This window comes from Typopeltis vanoorti, chromosome 4 (assembly GCF_054136105.1).
Source record: "Typopeltis vanoorti isolate ZY-2024b chromosome 4, IOZ_Tvanoo_1.0, whole genome shotgun sequence".
In the NCBI taxonomy this organism is placed as follows: domain Eukaryota; kingdom Metazoa; phylum Arthropoda; class Arachnida; order Uropygi; family Thelyphonidae; genus Typopeltis; species Typopeltis vanoorti.
Genome location: NC_143552.1, coordinates 15,953,255 through 15,975,492, shown reverse-complemented (window position 1 = coordinate 15,975,492; position 22,238 = coordinate 15,953,255). Strand labels below are relative to the sequence as shown.

Below are 22,238 nucleotides of genomic sequence, written 5' to 3'. Positions count from 1 at the left end.
TGCAGCTTTAAAAACCAAGTATAAGATAACAAGGAATTGCCTAACAATGCAAATAAGAAATGCAAAAAGAAACTACTACAGAGACAACGTAACCACCACAGAAAATAACATGAAACAAGCCAGGTATCTGATCAATGAGATGCTAGACTGTACTCCCAATACTACTGACTCTGAAACCATAAAACACATCTTCGTGAAAGATGCTAAATCTATCGAACAACTAGCAAATGATTTTAACCGATACTTTGTAGATTCCATCCTAGAACTACAGAGAAATATGCCTCGAATCACAAAACGTGATCCTCCACTTGAACCACAAACAGAACAGACATGATTCCCAACCATAAAAGAAGCAGAACTTCTCTCTGTAATGCAACAAATCAAACCAAACAAAGGCCCAGGAATCGATGGTATAAGCCCTAAGGATATCAAGCAACATGCAATTAACCTAGGCCCTATCCTTCTAAAAGTAATAAATAAAATATTTAAAACTTGACAAATACCAAGTATGTTAGCCATAATCACACCCATATTCAAACATGGAAAAAGAAATTTAATTAGCAATTACAGACCCATAGCAACACTACCAATTATCAATCAAATTATGGAGCGTAAATTAACATATACAGAGAACTTTCATATTATCCCCAAAGCACAATATGATTTTCAGAAAAATTAAGGGAACAACATCTCTCTTGGAAGATGTTACAGATGTAATTAATACCACGTTAGATAAAAAAAAAAAAAAAAAATTCATGATAGTCTTTATCGATTTGACTAAAGCATTTGACACATTCACACATTCAAACCTTATTAGAAAAACTAAGACATGTTGGAATAGATGGGCCTTTGCACAGGTGATTTAGAAACTACCTTCAAAATAGAAAATATATCACACATATTGGGTCAAACCACAGTAGTGTGCTACCAGTAACCTATGGAGTGCCACAGGGAGCTGTTCTCTCCCTAACTCTATTCAACATTATATGCACGATATTAAGCAGCTACCTCTCAGAGGCAAGATCTTCGAATATGCAGACAATACAACTATAATATCCATCCATAATAATACACAGCATGGTATACACCTAAACTCTGACAAGACAAAATTAATGATATATAGAAATCCACTGACTCAAGCAGTTGATAATATATGTACATATAACTATCCAACATCCATCTCCAACATAAAAAATCACACAGAACAATAAAACCACTACCATCACTCAGGTTGAAACAATACAATACCTTGGAATTTTCTTTGACTATGCCAAAATATACTAAGATACGCTATAACAACGTATGTGTTCTGTGCACACTACAAACTAAAAGATTAATATCATTACATTAATGATAAAACTGATCTTTTGGGAACAAAGAAACAATACTGGCTTTATATACACTGCGATGTCAGAACACAAAATAGTAACAGCAAAACACTTACGTCACTATGCAGCTATGCTAAAATGTTATTTTAATGCCAACTACAGGACAGCCAGAAATACATACCGTATAACAAGACCTCAGACAACTATTTATATCATATATCAATATAATAATCACTACGGAAAGGCCACTCGAAGCTTCTACACTTTTGAATACAGGAACCTTACAAACTACAGTTGCCTGAAAAGAACCTTAAGGACATACTATGAACAAGAAATATGCACCCTACACACTTTAAAAACTTAATGGGAACATAGTATATTAGTTCAGGCTTTCCAGTTCATTGACATATCATGACATTCCAAATTATTGTTGTGTGTGTGTGTGTATGCATATATGAATGAATTTCTCATCCTATGGTTGTAGTGAATAGCAGACCTATCAAACATCACCATACTTCCAAAACAGCAATCAAACCAATAAACGATAACTAACTGGTAGCATCGTGAGATAAGTTTACTAAAAAGCTTTGAGGATGCAAGCTGAGACACATCACAACCAAGATCAACACAAAGAAAAGAAAAATCCACTTATTACATTTAAGTGCTGTAGTTACAGCACATAAACACATTAAAGCAAAAATTGTAAATATATATAATTTATTGTTATTGAATAAATACTGTAAAAATGTAATCTTATTCAACCGTGGCTATAAATTACCAACTACTGTAACTATTATTAATATATTATATAAAAAAAAAGGAAAATTTTTTTGAATTTCATTGTTAAAAAAAAACAAAAACATAACACTATGTTTTGTAAACACATAATATACAATCATAATTTTAATTATGATTGTATATTATGTATAAATACAATAATAAAAATTATTGAATTTTTTTTATAGAAATTTAATGTGGAAAATGAACCATAATCTGCAGCATTTAGTTGCTGTACTTTGTAAAATAACATGTTGGAATGCTACTTAAGATGATTATTGTATATATATATATATAAATATTTCTGAGATCAATAAAAAAAATTTATATGGGCTGTGATGAGTCAAAAGACTCATCACAGTAAACCCATTCTATCTATTAACAGAATACCTATCATTCATCTCCTTAAACCTATTCACTGTTGGAGTACATACAACCACCTCTAGTAATCCATGCCACTCATTCACCACTCTCCGTGAAAATAACCTAGTTTGCACACCCTAACTAACCACACTCTTGGACAGATTCCAAGTGTGACCCCTTGTTTTCTGCCCACTCACCATGTATTGAAATATTTCTTCTGGGTCAATCTTATAGTGTCCCTTTAGTAACTTATAAGTTTCTATCATAGCCCTCTCCTCCACCTCTCTGCTAAACTCTACAACCCACACACATCCTCATTAGGAACATTCCACAGACCTGTCACCAGCTTGATCACTTGTCTCTGAATCTTCTCCACTACCTCCCACTCCCCAAGAAGTGCAGGTGATCAGATCTGTGCACAGTAGTCAACATGTAGCATAATCATAGCCTTATGAAGAAGGATAATAACCTCCCTATCTTTACTTTTCAATGTGCTCTTCAGCATCCGAGTAATCCTCCAATCTATTCTGCCAACCCTTGCAATATGTCCTCTGAATTTCAAATCTCTATCCACCATCAAACCAGGATCCCTAGCTTCATCAATTTCCTATAAACTAGTACCATCAATATGATACGAAGTGTGTAATCCCAAATCCAATTTCATCCAATTGGATGAAATTGGATTTGGGATGTAAATCCAATTTCATCCCAAAGTGCATTTTACATTTCACAACATTGACTTGACAACCATTGTCCTTTACCCACACTGCAAATTTATGTAAATGATCTTGTAAAATATCTACATCTCGTTTATAAATTATTGTCCTCCCTAATTTTGCATCATCAGCAAATAACTGAATGTCCCCCATCAAATCTTTTGCTATATCATTAATATACAAATTAAAGAGTAGTGGTCCTCGTACAGAGCCCTGGGGCACTCCACTAGTTGCCCTCATTTGCCTTGATTTCACTCCACCATACACCATCCTTTGATGTCTATCAGCCATCTCCCTGTCCATGCCACCAATGTCATAACCATTCCCATTCACTCCAACTTAGGTAATAGTTTTCCATGTGGTATTCTGTCAAATGCCTTTCAGCAGTATCATGGTGTAGCGATTTCCTTTATCCACTTTTGCTGTCACCTTATTATAAAACATGGGTAAATTACTCAGGCAGGACCTACCTTTTACAAAGCCATGTCTCCACCCCCACACCCATTCCTGAATTTGACTTTTAACCAACTTTTCCAATACTTTACCCACCACTTCAGAGATGCTAATTGGTCTGTAATTTGGAGCCACCTTTATATATTGGAACTATCTTACACTTTTTCCAATTCCTTGGAACCTTGCCAGAGATGAAACTTAGATTAAACAACTTTGTCAGAGGCACTGCCAATTTACTTGCACGCTGTTGTAGCACACGAGCAGACATACCATCCAGGCCCACTGCTATATTCACATTGATATGTTTCAATACACTGAGTACCTTCAGTTCATCTACTTCAATGCTCACATCCGTCTCTGTCATCTCAGTAACTGCAAAGTCACCACCTGGATGATATACCCATGCAAAGTGATCACTTGGTAACTGAACTATTTCTTCTGCTTCTGTCACTTTCCTACCATCAGCATTGAGTAAAGTTATCTTTCCATAATTATTCTTTCTCTTACTTGCTACATAATGAAAAAACTCTTTTGGATTTAGTTTGGCCTGCTTAGCTAATTTTGTCTCAAAATATGCTTTAGTCTTCTTTACCATACTAGTTACTCTTCTTGCTTTTGTTTTATACTGTTCATGGGCATGCTGATCACTTGTCATTTATATTGTTTCTACAGTGCTTTCTTTTTTTTTTTTTTTTGCAGCGCCTGCTTTTTATTTCTACTTATCCACTTAATCCCTACTCGATTTATCCACCTGACCCTGGGTATGCACTCTGATAATGCCTTGCTCAAACAATCCTTGACCACTTCCTATGCACTAATGATGTACATTCCATCCTGTTTCTTATGCCATGGGACTGCTCCAAATGCCTTCTAAGTTTGCTATAATCACCAGCTTTGTAGTTCTGCATAAACCCTTTCTTGACTGAAATTTACACATGTTGAGCAACTTCCCATGATAAAACTGCATGATTACTTTCTCCGATAGGAAGTAGAGTTGCTACTGCAGTTATAAATCAGTTTTCTGATGCTATTACCAGCTCCAACACTCTCATCCCCCTGGTTCCTTCCATCACATGCTGTTTCAGGTAACTTTACCTCAGTAACTGTATAAATTCCATTTCCATTTTGTCATGTGCTCTTTCTTCCTTCCAATTTATATCACCATAGTTGAAGTCTTCCATGATAATTGCTCGGCTCACTTATTGTACTAATCTGCTGATACATGTTGTCCACATTTTCTTCTGGACTCCCAGGTCTATAGAAGCAACCAACAATATATTATGACCTATTGGCCTCTATCTCATACCAGACAGCCTCAAATGAACTATTTCCATCAGATCTACAATCTTCCTTAACTTATATTTTTGTTGGTTGAAGTTCTTCAGCTGTCATTAATAATACCCCTCCTCCTGTCTTCTATCTTCTCTGAAAATACAATATTCATTACATCTGTAATGAAATCATTCTCTGACAACCAGGTCTTGCTGATGCCAATAATTTTTGGCCAAGTTGAGCTGACCAATGCTAAAAATTCCTCTCCTTCATTTCTGATGCTTTGGGCATTCATGTACATGCATTTCGACATCCCCATTGGGCCCACAGTTACCCTTACATAATGTCATGTACCTGCCCATTCTGATTAGAAATCTGGAAAACTGCACTCTGCTCTTCATAGTCATTTCTGCACTCATATTTATCTATCCCAAGGGTGGCTAGACACATGCTTGATTACTTTCCCCTGAATAATAGTTTCCCTGGTTTTGCACTTCCAAACTCTCACTGAACAACACTTTCTCCAAGCACCTAATTCCATAACCGTTTAAATGCAGTCCATCAGTCATATACACATCCTTAGGTCCATCAAATTTACTCCACATTCTGTCTAGGACAGAAGTTTCCAATTATAAACCATCTATATAACTGCGATTGTGGTGAAGGTGTTGGAAAGATTGGTTAGGAATAGAATATGGGATTGGGTTGATGGACATAGCATTCTTTATGATGGTCAGCATGGATTTGTAAAGAATAAGTCCTGTTTTAGTAATTTACTTGCGTTTTATGATAAGGGAATGAGTGTGTTAGATAAGGGAGAATTATATACAGTGATATTCTTGGACTTTGCAAAAGTGTTTGTTAGATTACTGCATGGTGAGTTGGTGTACAAGTTGCAGAGGATGGGAATAGATAGTATATTGGTTAGATGAGAGATTGGCTTTCTGAACAAATACCAGCAGGTTGTGTATAATGAAGCAGTGTCTCAAACAAGGAGGGTAACCAGTGGTGTGCCCCAGGTTCTGTTCTTGGGCTGCTGATATTTAAATTGTTTGTAAACAGTATATCATGTGGACTGATTGGGGATCTTCAGTTGTTTGCTCATGATGTAAAGTTGGAGAGAATTATAAGTAGCACTGCTGATGTTAATTCTCTTCAGATGATTTGAATAGACTTGGACAAAAGGAGTGGGGTTGTAGTTTTATTATTAAGAAGTGCAAGGTGTTGCATTTTGGAGCGCAGAAATATAAGGCTGTGTACTATGTCGACAGTTCTGTACTGCAGGAAGTGGATGAGATTCAAGATTTGGGAGTGGTGGTTGACTGTAGACTGAAGTTTAGAGGACATATTGCTAGTGTTGCAAAGGCTGCACATTGTAGTGCTGCTATGAGAAGTACTCTATCATATAGCGATAAGGAAGTGGTTGTACCACTGTATAAAGCACTGGTTAGATCACACTTGGACTATTGTGCTCAAATCTAGTGACCTGGTTTTCAGTATGATGTGGAAATGTTGGAGAGGGTCCAGAGATGAGTAACTAAGATAATATTAGAATTTTGGAATGCTGGCTATGGAGAGAGGTTGAAAAAAATGCGATTCGCAGAGTTTAGTGGATAGGAGGAAGAGAGGTGATATGATAGGCACTTAAGTTAGTGAGAGGATTTTATCTGATTAATCCAAATGAGATTATAAAAAGAGTAGAAGGCAAGAGAAGAAAAACCAGAGGTCATTCCTGGAAGTTATGTAAGAGTGTGGTGAAGAGGATCTAAGGAGTAGATTTTTTTACATAGAGAATTGTCAGTGAATGGAACATATTACCAGAATGTATTGTTTATGCAAGGAGTGTTAAGGATTTTAAGATTTGCTATGTTGTCAGGTGAATGAACCTCCCACAACGAGTCTGCCGACTCCATGTAGAGTGCAATAATAATAATAAAAGACTGCACACCATTCCTCCTACATAATCTTTTTATTGACAATCATGGCCCTTCCTAATTCCATCCTATCATACCAAGGCAACAGACTCACAATCTTTACTTTCTTACTCTTCATTTTTGCTTCTTTTAACAACACTTTCATATCTTCTCTCATTGCATATTTCTCACCTTTCAAATCATTGTAACATATATGTAACATCATTTTTTTTTTATGTAATTCCTCTAGGTATCAGGTCTGCTGCGTGGTATGCACAGAACATGGCTAGTACGAAAATATGTTAAAACTATTAGTCCAGAAAAGAAATTCCAGGTGACTATATTATTGTTATATGTCAAAAAAAAGAAGAAAAAAAAATAGAACAGATTTTATAACAGCATATTAGTAGATGTAGTTGTTTATTCACAGATGTAGCTTTGTAAAATATGACATTTTGAATCCTTTTGTTATTAGCTATCATAATATCATTTAATTATATTTGTATCTTATGTCAAGTATATGCTTCTAATTTTGAGTTGATTGACAGCATATTGCAATTTCATATTTTTTCAAGCAGAGTTGATATCATAATAGTGCATTATATGTGTCTCTCTCTCTCTCTGTGTGTGTGTGTGTGTGTGTGTGTGTGTGTGTGTGTGTGTGTGTGTGTGTGTGTGTGTGTGTGTGTGTGAGTTTGATCTACCATTTTATATAGAATTGAAGTATAATAGCATTGTTTCCAGGTCTTCTTGTAAAAAATCTACTTTGCACTCATGTGGCTCTTAACGTTCAGGGATGCTCTCCTTCTCCCATCACCTATTATCCCAATAATTCAGAAGTATAGGCTTCTCTTACCATCTTGATGTTTCAGTCATTAGCAATCTTTTTCCTTTGCCTAGTACTGCAGAGCACATTCATTCAATCTGTCCTCATATTCAGCATTCCAGTCTTTTTTTTTTCACTCATTGCTAGAGTCTCTAATATTTCCTTATCACCTAGATATCCAAGTAACTAGATATGCATGGAAAATTCCAGATGTGGCCTGATGAGTGCTTTATAAGCAGTAGCTACTGTTTATGAAGTACTGATATAGCCACTATCTCACCTTATCTCTACTTACCCATGCCCTTTGTATAATGGCAGCAATTTTCTGAGTGATGTTTACAGCATATTCTCTGAAATTCAATTCACTATTCACCAACATCCAGATCCCTTGCTGAAATAAAAGTCCATACATACAGTACATCTCATATCATCTTCTTTGACTAACATGCTCAACTTCACACTAGTAACATTGAACAGAAATCCCCTATTTGTTTGCCTGAATTAATAAATGTAGTCAAATCTTGTAGCAAGAAAAAGAACAAGACATCTTTCTGCTTTTATTGTCCCTAATTTGACATTATTGGCAATATCTCCTCTCACATTTTGAGCTATTTGAGAGATCTTATATATATTAAACAACAGCAACCTTAGAAAAGAACCGTATAATACTCTAGATGTTTCCCTTTCACTCTGAACATTCTGTGCCCCCCCCATGCACAACTGCTGGCTACTATCAACCAACCATCCAACCCCATATCCAAGCTGCTTGTTGATCCCCCCCATTTCAACAATAGTTTATGATGTAGTATTCTATTAAATGCCTTCCAAATTCCAGAAAAATAACTGTTTATGCATCTCTTCTCTCCAGTGTGATTATTACACCCATATAAGATGTATTGGTGTGACTAAAATAAGATCTCTCATTGCCGATACCATGCTGCTTTCTGAAAAGAGTCAGTTTTTCATTAACCTAATTTTGTATTTCTGTCTCTCAGCTTCTTCATGCTCTTCACCACTATGTCTGATAAACTGTCACCATTGACTGGGGTGCTTCCTTATTCAGTGGCACTATTTCCCCCCTCCCCCCATTCAGGAACTGTGACCATTACCAGAACAACTACTGCTGCTGAACAACAAGGGCATGACTAACTCCTTTGCACATTCCCTTAATATCTCATCCACTCCCACAACCTTATTAACACAAAATATATTTAAAGTTTCAAACACTTTCCTTTTATGAACTACAGTTTCTGCTCCTTCTTACGAGTTCAAGCATAAAAAAACAAGTATGCATATGAAATATCTTCATGATTAAGTTGCTTGTATACAGAGCTGTTGACTTCAAATTTGATGCAATTTTATGTGAAGCTAGTCTCGATATATAGAGCTACTTGTATAAGTAACTTCACATGTAAACTTTTGTTTGCTTATGCTTGGGTAAAGGATTAAAATAAGAATATGAGTATATTTTTTTACTGAAACTAGGCTTCGTGTGTTGCTCTTTTAAAACAGGAATATGATTTCTTATCTAGTGTAATTTACTTTTGGACCAAGCAAAAAAAGTCTCATTCAAAATGTTATGGTAAATACAACCTGCATTTAACTCTCAGTATCTCTGTGGATTTAGCTTCCACTGGTGGGACCACAGTAAAGGTTGAAACTGGTCTGAATAGTAACCTTTCCCATAATGGATATCTGTATTCTTTCTTTCTTCAACCCATCCGTCCCTTAGGACAGGTAGAGTTCCCTGATTAGGGGGTTACAATGAATTCATGCAGCTGACACATTACTCCTCTGTTGCATCCTGTAAGAGTAAGTATTTCCTCTGGCATGGAAAGTGACTAATATTGTAAGGAGAGAAAAATTAGAATATGAGAGAAAACTAGTGCTGCAATTTAAACGTTTTTTTTTTTTTTTTTGAAAGTAGGAGGAAAAAATTATTATGGATGTATTGATTACCTTGCTGGGATATAGATGGAATTTGGGTGTTGAAGTTTTTAATGATCACGTTATTAGAGTTCCATCCTGGTATAGCAAACTTTATTCTTAGAGAGATAAGAAGTTGTGAAGTGTTAGAAGTGAATGAAGAGGAGATTGAATGTATTCCGAATACTGCATATGCTATGTGTCAGTAAGGTGGGAGACTCAATGGAATTTTGTCATGTATTTTAAGAGAATGTGCTGTAGAACTGACTCTGCCATTAACTTGGCTGTTTAATAAAAGTCTTCCAATGGGAAAAATTCTTGAAGAATTGGAAGAAAGGCTCAGTACTGGGACCTGTATTGTTTAACCTTTATATCAATGACATTGTTAGTGGATTGCAGGGGGATATTCAGTTGTTTACAGATGATGTGAAGCTGGGAAGGGTTATTAGTAATAACCCTTCAGTAATAATAGTGCAGATGTGGCAGTCCTGCAAGAGAATTTGCATAAACTAGGCAGATTGGCGAATGAATGGGGGATGTCGGTTTAATGCAGCAAAATGTAAAGTCTTGAAGTTTGGGAACCATCAATGGGAGGCTGCATACTTGATTGGAGGAGCTGTACTGGAGGAAGTAGGGGAGACAAGAGATCTGGGGATGATGATTAATATAAAACTGAAATTCAGGGAACATATTACAAAGGTGGTAAAGGTAACCCAGAGGATTGCTGTAATACTGAGAAGGACGCTGACCTGCAAAGATAAGAGTTGTCATTCCATTGTTGGACTTGAACAATAGTCCACACTTGGACTATTGTTCTCAAATTTGGTCCTCAGGATTTGAAGGGGATAAATTAACTGGAAAGGGTACAGAAGCAGATAACAAAAATGGTTTCAAGACTTTACAATGTTAGTTACGAGGATCGGCTGACGGAATGTGGACTGCAGAGTTTGGTAGATAGAAGAAGGAGAGGTGATTATGATTGAGACTTTTAAACTGTTGAGAGGTGGTTACAGGGTTGACAATGGGGAGTTTTTGCTTGGTGGGACAGCAGGAAGGAGCGATGATAAGGAGCCATCCCTGGAAGTTACAAAAGGAAGTTGTGAGCAAGAGGGTGAGAAATGGTTTCTTTGCATGGAGGGTGGTTGGAGGTCCTAGGAAAGACCTCCCACAATGAGTCTTTTGACTCCATGGAGGCCTCAATAATAATAATAATAATAATAATATAGGGTTGTTACATAAACATGGTATGCAATACTTTGTATTGACTGTCATTAATGGTATCCTCCCCTCACATATCATCTGAAACCTTTGCTTCAAACTTATGATGTTAATATTTTCAACTTTCTAATTTACTACTTTCCACAATTTGTTTATGCTCTTATGGAAAATACGGTATCATGTTTCACACAATTTAATTATAAATATAAAATTGTTATGTAAACTTGCTCTCTCTCTCTCTCTCTCTGTGTGTGTGTGTGTGTGTGTGTGTGTGTGTGTGTGTGTGTGTGTGTGTGTGTGTGTTACTCATCACTGAATACTGGTTAATCACCAATAATGCAGTAGTTTTTAAAATATTTCAACAACTTTAAAATTCTTTTTCAGTAAGGAAATACCGTGAGTAGACACATTACTTACTATTATAATAACGGAATAAACTCACGTAAATTATTCTTTATTTGTAGAATTTTCGCCTGAGTATCACAGGCATCATCAGTACAAGTACAAAGTCTAATTAAACAATAACTGTTATATTCGCAAAGTGCCAAGTAGCTAAGGTTAAATTTCCTAAATTTATTTTTAAAAAAAAATAAAAATGTTTTTTTCTTTTTTTTTTTTAATATATATAAATATATATGTATGTATACAAGTTAGGAAAGATTTGCTGATTTATAGAGTACTATCTCCCACAAGGGGGGAAAGACATAGACCATCGGATCTGTTTAGGTTAGGGGAGTGAAGTAACGTTTCACATGTTTCGTTGTAAAGCCGTTCCATTAGGAACTGACTTTTGTGAATGACTTTTGTCTTGTTCCACTGAACTCTATGTCTTGTGTTGATGGCATGCTCTACAAGTCCAGACCGTTCAAGGTACTGGATGTACGACTTATGTTCTTCTAACCGGATCAGAGCAGATCTTCCTATTTGTCCGAAATATGATAACCCACAAGAGCAGGGAATCTGGTAGACACCTGGATAGCTGAGATGTGAGAGCTTGTCCTTTGGAGACATGAGGAATGTAGATATTTTTCTGACGGGTCAAAAGGCCACACAAATATTTAGTTGTTTTAACACTTTAGCTATGTGTTTGCTAATGCTTTGTACATAGGGGATAGGTATACGTGTAGGTTCTTCTGTATTTGAAGAGGATGCTGGAGCACGACTACTTAAAACTCTTTTTATGAAGGAATTCTTATAACTATTGGATATGAAGAAGGAATTAATATATTGTAATTCTTTTTGTAATAGTTCTTCTGAAGAACAAAAGGAGTGGGCTCTATGAACTAGTGTTTTTATGGTACCTGACTTTTGACTGGGATGGTGATGTGATTCAGCATGGATGTACTGGCCTGTATGAGTCTCCTTTCTATAGACTGTGAATTAACCTAGACCTCTTAATTCCTTGCCAACCAGATGGTAACCTACAATTCACAGTCTGTAGGAAGGAGACTCAAACAGGCCAGTACATCCATGCTAAATCACATCACCATCCTAGTCAAAAGGCAGGTACCATAAAAACACTAGTTCATAGAGCCCACTCCTTTTGTTCTTCAGAAGAACTATTACAAAAAGAATTACAATATATTAATTCCTTCTTCATATCCAATAGTTATAAGAATTCCTTCATAAAAAGAGTTTTAAGTAGTTGTGCTCCAGCATCCTCTTCAAATACAGAAGAACCTACATGTATACCTATCCCCTATGTACAAGGCATTAGCGAACACATAGCTAAAGTGTTAAAACAACTAAATATTTGTGTGGCCTTTTGACCCGTCAGAAAAAAATCCATATTCCTCATGTCTCCAAAGGACAAGCTCCCTCATCTCAGCTATTCAGGTGTTTACCAGATTCCCTGCTCTTGTGGGTTATCATATTTCGGACAAATAGGAAGATCTGCTCTGATCCAGTTAGAAGAACATAAGTCGTACATCCAGTATCTTGAACCTGAACAGCCTGGACTTGCAGAGCATGCCATCAACACAAGACATAGAGTTCGGTGGAACAAGACGAAAGTCATTCACAAAAGTCAGTTCCTAATGGAACGGCTTTTGTGAATGACTTTTCAAAGAAACAAAGAAACATGTGAAACGTTACTTCACTCCCCTAACCTAAACAGATCTGATGGTCTATGTCTTTCCTCCTTGTGGAAGATAGTACTCTATAAATCAGCAAATCTTTCCTAACTTGTAATTGTATACACACACACATATATATATATATATATATATATATATATATATATATCTATTTATATATATTGGAAAAAAAAAATTTTTTTTTTAAATAAATTTAGGAAATTTAACCTTAGCTACTTCGGTGGCACTTTGTGAAAATAACAGTTATTGTTTAATTAGCCTTAGTACCTGTACTGATGATGCCTATGATACTCAGATGAAAATTCTACGAATAAAGAATAATTTACTCAAGTTAATTCTGTTATTATAATTTAAAATCCTTTTTTGTTTGATTTTTTTGTAAACATATCATTATGTATCTTATACCGAATTATACTATATCAGTTTGTTGAGTGTTTGTAATAATCATGAAACTTTGACTATTCTTAAATGTGAAAAAGTAAAAACTAACTACATCATAAAACTTGTTGCCATTATGATGTAATGGCAACAAGTAAAGATAATATTTTTGTCAGAGAAAATATTTGTCGGAAATGTTTTGTAATTGAATATAAGAAAATGAAAGTTGTGAAAGAATGAAGTGACTGATAATAAGGATACTAGGCAAGATTGTCAACGTGTTGTGGAGAATGTAGTGGAAACAGTGAGTGATAGTGCACAAAATATGAATGAGAGTTTGAAGGAAGTGTTTGAAAGTAACATGGATCATGAGATGTTAGCATGGAAAGCAATTACAAGCTTATACAGGACAATACGTTAGTGGAGTGAATGGAGAAATGATTGGCGTGTGGTATGGAAGAACAGAGCATGAAAGAAAGAGTGAATGGGAAAAGCATAAAAGTGCAATAGAATGGGAGAAAATAGATAGTATTGCACGAGGATGATAGAAGGTGTACTTAATGAGAAAGTGACGAAAACTTGATTTCCATATGTGATGATAAAGGATGTTAGTGATGCTGTAAGTATGCAGAAGAATGGAGCGAACAAGTTGATTATATTGGCTGCACAAATGATTTGAAAGGTGATAAATATGCAATGAGAGAATATATGAAAAAGCTGTTAGTGAAATTGAAGAGCAAGAAAGTAATGACTGTGAGTCTCCTGCCTCGGTATGATAGGATAGGACTTAGAAGAAAGGACATGATTGCCAATGAGTCAATGAGATGATTGTGCAGTTTATTGATGTATGGGGTGAATTTGAAAAACAAAAGGACTTGTATCATATATGCCTGATGGACTACATTTAAATGGTTTTGGAGTTGGATGTTTGGAGAAAGTGTTATTTAGTGAGAATGTGGTAGTGCAAAACTAGAGATATAAGGAAGGATGAGAAATCAAGCATATGTCTGACCACTCGCAAATGTACAGTAATGATTATGCAATGCTGATAAGGATATCACAGGTCTCCAGTTTAAATGGGTTAGTAATGACATTACAAAAGGGTAACTGTGGGCACAAAGGGACATCAAAATGCATGTACACGAATGCTGGAAATGTCAGGAATGAGGAGTTTTTGACATCATTAAGCTCAACTTGGCCAAAAATTATAGGCATCAGTGAGACCTGGTTGACTGAAAAATGATATAGTTACAGGAATAGAATGTAAAGGGTATTGCATTTTCAGGGATGAGGTAGGGTATTGCTGATGATAGCTGCAGAATTACAACCGACAAAATTAGAATTTAAAGAGGATATTAGGTCTGATGGATATGGTTCGTTTGAGGCTGTCTGGTGTGAGATAGAGACAAATAGGGCAAAATACATTGTTGCTACTGCTATAGACCTGTGGGTCTACAGGAAGATGTAGATTCCATGTATCATCAAATCAGCACAATGACTGTAGGCCGAACAATTATTATAGGAGACTTTAACTATAGGAACATCAATTGGAGGGAGGAAATGGGGGCACGGCAAGATGGAAATGGGATTTATACAGTTGCTATGGGATAATTACATGAAACAACATGTTATAGAGGAAACAAGGAGTTTGAGAGTGTTGGATCTGATAGTAGCATCAGAAGATGTATCAATAACCAGGGTAGACACTCTGCCTCCAATTGGGGAGAGTGACCATGTGGTCTTGTTCTAGGAAGTAGCCAAATACGTAGAGTTCTCTGTCAAGAAGGGGCTTTTTGCTCAACTACAAGGTTGGTGATTATGAGAGACTCAGGAGTCATCTTGAAACAGTGAGAAGCTACAAGGCAAGAATGTCAGTAGTGCATGGCAAGTGGTCAGAGATTGCATGACAGTAGCAGTATCAGACTGCATACCCAAGGCCAGCAGGATAAACCAAGTTGGAATTAAGTGGATGAGTAGGGATATAAAGCAAGAATGCAAAAAAAAAAAAAGAAAAGAAAACACTGTGGAGAAAATACAAAGAAAAAAGTGATCAGCATACTCACGAGCAGTACAAAGTGCAAGTATGAAGGGTGACTACTGGTAAGGAAGGCCAAATCAGACTATGAGAGAGAATTAGCCAAACAGGCCAAAGTAAATCCAAAAGAGTTTTTTCATTATATAGCGAGTAAGAAGAAAAATGACTATGGTGGAATGACATTAAACAGTGCTCATGGTAGGAAGGTGACTGAACCAAAAGAAATAGCTGAGTTGCTGAGTGATTTTTCCCAAAGATGTATCATCCAGGTAGTGATTTTACAGCTGCTGATGTTACAGAGATGCAGATCAACATTCAAGTAGATGAACAGAGGTGTTCAGCACATTAAAAAATACTGATGTGAACACAGCAGTTGGACTGGACACATATCAGTCCATATACAATGTGAATGTGCAAGAGAATTGGCATTGCCTCTGACAAAATTGTTTAATCTAAGTTCTAATTTAATCTAAGCATTGGCTGGGTTCAAAGGGAGTGGAAAGAGGGTAAGATAGTACCAATGCATAAAGGTGGCTCTGAGACAGAGGTAGTAAACTACAGATGAATTAATATATCAGGAGTGCTTGTTAAAGTTTTTTTTTTTCCAATACTTGTTAAAGTATTGGAAATGTTGGTGAAAGGTAAAATACAACAGTGGGTGGATAGAGATGTAATACTCTATAGTGGGAAGCATGGCTTTGTAAAGGGTAGGTTCTGTCTTAGCTTATTCACATTTTATAATAAAGTGACAGCAGAATTCTATAAAGGTAATGGATACTGCTAGACTTTGTCAAGGCATTTGATATAATACCACGCAGAAAACTATTACAAGAACTGGATAGTATGGGAATGGATATGAGGCCAGTAGTATGGATAGGTGGATGGCTGACGGACAGCCACCATAGAGTAGTATATCATGGAGTGGAGTCGAGAAGAATGATGGTGACTAGTGGAGTACTTCGGGCTTTGGTACTAGGGCACTTCTCTTTACTTTGTATATCAATGACATTGGGAAAGATTTAGGAGGGGATATTCGGTTGTTTGCTGATGATGCAAAACTGGGGAGAACAATAGTTGATAACAATGATGTAGATATCCTGCAGGATGGTTTAAATAAACTGGCATTGTGGGCAAAGGATAATGATTGTCGATTTAATGTTGGAAAATGTAAGGTTATGCCCTTCTGGTTGAAAAGGTTGCATATAGTGTATCATATTGATGTTGTTGGCCTGCAGGTAATTAATGAGGCCAGGGACTTGGGGATAATGGTGGACAAAGAGCTAAAGTTCAGAGGGCATATTGCAAAAGTTGGTAAAATAGCTCAATGAATTACTGATGTTGAAAAGCATGCTAGCAAGTAAAGATAAGGAAGTTATCCCTCTTTATAAGGCTATGATTTGGCCACATCTTGACTACTGCACACGTTTGGTCACCTGAGTTTCTTTGGGGACCAGGAGATGGTCAAAAAGATTCAGTGATTAGTGACCACGATGGTGAAGGTCTGTGGAATACTTCCTGAGAGGATAGGTTGACGGTTTGTGGGTTACAAAGTTTAGTTGATAGAGGGGACATGATAGATGATAGAAACTTTTAAGATGTTATAGGGATTTTATGAAATTTATGCAAGTGAAATTTTTCAATATATGATATGACAATTAGTCAGAGAACTAGGGGCCATCCATGGAAGTAGTGTAAGAGTGTGGTTAGTGGGAGTGTGCAGACCATATTTTTTGCATGGAGAAGTGAATGAGTGGAATGGATTGCCAGAATTGGTTGTGAGTTCCTTCATGGAGAGGTATGATAGGATTTGTGTGTATGATGGTTGATTTGGATCTCTCTACTCCATGGAAATGTTGTAAATAATATAATTATTTGTATCAAAATGTTTTGCTGAAATGTTTTAATGTTTTGCAGCTTACTCAGAAGGTTTTAGCTGAGGAGTTGTTTAAGGATAAAAAGCAAAGTTATCAAGCAAGTGTTCCCAGACCATTTGAAATAAGCCGGCTAAGTAAGTTGTTGTTGTTGTTATTATTATGACACAACACCTCTATGGAGTACAAGAAGGACTCCATAGAGGTGTTCATTGCAGGATGACATTTTATATTACAGAATGTACACTATTCACCATCACGAATCACCATCTGCTGTTCCATTAACGTCTACCAGCTGCTACATAGCATTTTTGTCTGTTTATTACATGTGTTCTCTGGCTGATTTGCGTATTTCTGTAAGATGAAAAAACTTGAGTTTATATAGAAAAAACTATGCTACCTCCAAATGAGATTAACACTATCTGACCATAGTGTTAATCTCATTTATCTGATCCATATAAAGATGGATCTTGAATTATTACATTCAAGAATTTGTAAGCAGAGCTAATCAGAGATGACATGGTCATGTGAACAGAATGGGAGAGAAAAGGTTAATGAAACAGACATTTGATGTCGTGTTTGTAGAAAAAAATCCATCTAAATCTTGGTCACCCCAGAGGATGACCAAGATTTAAATGGCCTAATGAAATTAGTAGTAACTGAGAACACAATATCAACCTGACAGTGTTGGAGTCCTGGCATAAAAACTTTAAAGAAACTGTTGATAAGAAGCTATTAATAATATAAAGTTATCTTAGTGTCCTTTATATCCCTGTAGAGTATATATCACAAATTGGATGATGATGGTAAATTACGTTTTTCTAATTTCTTGAAATCTGTTCAAGGTCTGGTCTTTTTCGTTCATAGTGTCCATTCTCAATATACCTCTGCATTGTATGTGTTTTAAACAGTTTTAGACTATGAGCAAAATTTAGATGAATCGGCACAAGAGGTCAACTCCAAGAGCTTTTGTCTCATTTAAATTAATTTTGTTAATAAAAAAAAAAAAAGAAATTTCTCATTATCAGCTTTGTCTATTCCATGAATACAGGGGATGAAGTATTTTTATACTTCTTATCCTGCAATAAATACTCCACTTCTCCTGGTGTTGTAGAGTTGAAGTTAGCAAGAATTTTTCAAAACATGCTGTTATCTTTTTTTTCTCCTCAGTTAAAATTGTAACATAAACTTAAAGAGGGTGTATGTTTATTAGAAAATGTTCATTAACTACTTATAATCTTGGACTTTTAATGTTCTACATTTTTTTTTTAAAAAATTAGATCCTGAACAAGAACATTTAAGAAAAGAAGTTTTTGAGATGTCTGTGAAACCTCCTGATGAAAAGATGCTTGTGAGTAATAGTCTATTGTCTTACTTAAATTAATTTATACACTGCACATGCTGCATTATATATTAGTAAAAGTGTCCTTCACTAAAAAAAAATGCTGTCAAATAAAGTAGTGCATAAGTAAATCTAGTTTTGTCAAAACAAGCATTTTTCGTCAGGATATAGGAGAGGAAAGCGTGGTGGTGGTGGGGTACTGCTTATAAGTGTCGACCTATGTCCTCTAAGAGTGGAGGCTTTGGAAGGAAGTGAGACAAATGATTTTGAGAGCATATGGTGTGAGGTAGAGGTAAGCAAGACAGGATATTTAGTGGGGTGTTGCTACAGACCCAGGAGCACAGAGGATGAGGACCAGGAGATGTTTAGACGGTTAAGTTTGGCAAGTGCAAGAAGAATGATTGTAATGGAAGATTTTAACTACAGTAGTATAAATTGAAGAGAGGAAGATGCATGTAGCAATAGGGGAATGGAATTTCTAGAATTCTTGAGGGACAAATGTCTTAGGCAACATGTAACAGAGGAAACAAAAGGTTCAAGAGTTTTGGATTTGGTTATAGCATCAGAAGAGTTGATAATAACTGAGATGACATCTCTCCCACCAGTTGGAGAGAGTGACCATATGGTTTTGACTTGGAAAATGAATAGACATGCAGGAGTATCAAAGAGACAGGAGCTTATTCAGGATATCATTAGTGCTTGGGAAATTGTGAAGGAATATTTGTTAGCAGCAATGGTAAGCTGTATTCCACGAGTGAAGAAGAGGACACAATTTGGAATAAAGTTGATGACAAATAATATTAAACAGGAACTGCATGCGAAAAAGAGGCTATGGAAGAAATATAAGGAGACAGGTGAAGAGAAGATACATGAAGAATATAACACACAGGCCAGGAGAGTGACTAGTATGATAAGGAAGATGAAACTAGAATATGAGAGGAGATTGGCCCTAAGATCCAAAGAAAATCCTAGGGAATTTTTTAGCTATGTGGCCAGTAGGAGGAGAAATGACTGTGGAAGAATGACATTGTGGGATAAAAATGGGAATAGAGTGACTGATGCAGAGAACATAGTGAAATTCTTTAATAAACACTTTCTTGGAGTATTTCATCCTGGAGGATCAATTTGAATACTAGAGGGATAGGGCAGATTCGAGGTTTAGAGGTGCAGGAGGAGAGTGTGTTCCACATACTGAGTACTCTGGATGTTAGTAAAGCTGTGAGACTGGTTCATTCAAAAATTCTCTCAAAACTTGTATTTCACTACGAGTTTTGAGAGAATGTGCTAAGGAACTGACATTGCCTTTGGCCTGGATTTTCAATGAAAGTCTGGCTGCGGGGAAGGTGCCCATGGAATGGAAAGTTACAAGAGCATTAGATGAGGGAAAGGCATATACTGCCATTTTCCTGGACTCAGCAAAGGCATTTGACAGGGCGCCACATAACAAGCTGATATTCAATTTGCAGCACATGGGTCTGGATGTCAGATTGGTCAACTGGATTCAGGATTGGCTGTCTGGTCTGATAGGTATCAGAGAGTTGTGTATGGTGGAGCAATATCAAAGAGGCAGAAGCTTACAAGTGGGGTTCCACAGGGCTCAGTACTGGGACCTATATTGTTTAACCTTTATATCAATGACATTGTCCATGGATTGCAAGGGGATATTCAGTTGTTTGCAGATCATGTGAAGCTGGGAAGGGTTATTAGTAATAGTGCAGATGTGGTAGCTCTGCAAGAAGATTTGAATAAGCTAGATAGATGGGCAAATGAATGGGGATGTCAGTTTAATGCAGCAAAATGTAAGGTCTTGAGCTTTGGGACACATCGATGGGATGCTGCTTACTCTATGGGAGGAGCTATACTGGAGAAAGTAGGAGAGACAAGAGATCTGGCGCTGATGATTGATAGAAACCTGAAATTTAGGGGGACATATTGCAAAGGTGGTGAAGGTAACACAGAGGATTGCTGCAATAATGAGAAGGACACTGACATGCAGAGATAAAATGGTTATTATTCCATTGTATAAGACTCTGATCAGACCACACTTAGAACATTGTTCTCAGATCTGGTCCCCAGGATTTGAAGGGGATAAATTAACTGTGGAAAGGGTACAAAGGCAGATAACAAAGATGGTGTCAGGACTGTACAATGTTAGTTATGAGGATCGACTGAGGGAGTGTGGACTGCAGAGTTTGGATAGAAGGAGAGGTGATATGATTGAGACTTTTAAACTGTTGAGAGGTGGTTACAGGGGTGACACTGGGGAGTTCTTTCGCTTGGTTGAACAGCGGGAAGGAATCATGATAAGGGGCCATCCCTGGAAGTTACGAAAGTAAACTGTGAAAAAGAGGGCGAGAAGTGGTTTCTTTGCATGGAGGGTGGTTGAACCATGAATGCATTGCCTGATAGAGTGGTGAGAGCGGGAACGGTCAATGCATTTAGGAGTGGTATGATAGACTTTGTGTTTCCTAGGAGGGACCTCCCTCGATGAGTCTTGATAGATGTGTTTCTTAGAAAGGACCTCCCACGATGAGTCTTTTGACTCCATGGAGGTCTTATAATAATGATAATGATAATTAATTAAAGTTTTTATAATTAATAATATTGATTATGTTGTCATTTCCTGAAGAAAAAAGTGAATCTATTCTCATTTCCTATCTCATTGTTTTTCTTGAACAGCTAGAAGCTGTTAGGGAACATTATGTGAGGAATACTATCACAAAGGGCAGAAACAGAGAAATGAGAAATTGGTTTATTGGATTTGAAGTTGAACTGTGAGAGGACGTTGGGTCTTTTATTTCTGTGTTCTATAGTATTTGCCTCCTTTGTGAGTGTTGCTTATCAGCATTCACACCATCATGCCATATGCTGACAAACTACCCATGACTAGCACAGAGAATGTAGCATAAATTATTTATGAATACACTTTATCCTCTGTGTCATGGTCACTATGCTATCATCACCCACTAATATCACCCTTCTTGTTGAATATAATATGCTACTGAACCAGGTAAAAAACTTAAACCACTATTACATCAAATCCAGGGTATAGTTAAATATTGTTAATATGTGACACCTCCAAGGAGTCACTATTGGAAGGTATACTACACCACACATTCCATCATCTATACTACTTAGTATTGTACATTTTACTGGCAGAGAACTTCTAGTTTTAACTTGCAGTATGGTCAAAGATTTGCCTTGCTGCTAAAGGAGACCAAAGTAAAAGTTGAAATACAGTGGTTTCCATAAATTAAGAAAACAAGAGAAAAATCACTAACTCAAAAACTGTATGATGAATTTTTATGTAAAATGAAAGAAACACCCAAAGAAATTGTAATTCAGTAACAAATTGGTATATGAAGATAATGGTCAGAATCAAGAGGTCAACATGAGATTGTCAAAATGCCTTGCTAACAAATGTAATCATCTTTCACAACAGTACAGCACTCAGAATAATGTTTCGTGCTGTTTATAATGATGTTCAGGAGATCAGTTAGTCATACAGGGTGTTCGGGATAAATTTGACATATTTATAATTAATTATATTTTTCCGTAAGTTACATGTATTAACACACACTTCTCTTCATTTAAAAGTTTGGACCCTTCTTCATTCATATACAAGATGTCAGAAAGGATGGATAGCTGGAACCCACCTGAATCATGGAAGAGAATAACTTGTATCATGATGATTCGTGCCCGCCATCAAAATAAGGATATTACG

The 22,238-nt window shown here is 36.5% G+C and overlaps 1 protein-coding gene across 5 annotated transcripts in view; it reads left to right on the top strand.

Moving 5' to 3' along the window:
• The window catches only part of Myo61F (unconventional myosin 61F), a 744,085-nt gene that overhangs the window by 578,773 nt on the left and 143,074 nt on the right, over positions 1 to 22,238 (top strand). For all 5 annotated transcript variants that reach the window (XM_090391651.1, XM_090391648.1, XM_090391650.1 and 2 more), the window contains exons 25-27: positions 7,073 to 7,156; positions 17,216 to 17,309; positions 18,453 to 18,523. In XM_090391651.1, the coding sequence (XP_090247777.1) occupies positions 7,073 to 7,156; positions 17,216 to 17,309; positions 18,453 to 18,523 (249 nt within the window). The remainder of the gene's footprint in view (positions 1 to 7,072; positions 7,157 to 17,215; positions 17,310 to 18,452; positions 18,524 to 22,238) is intronic.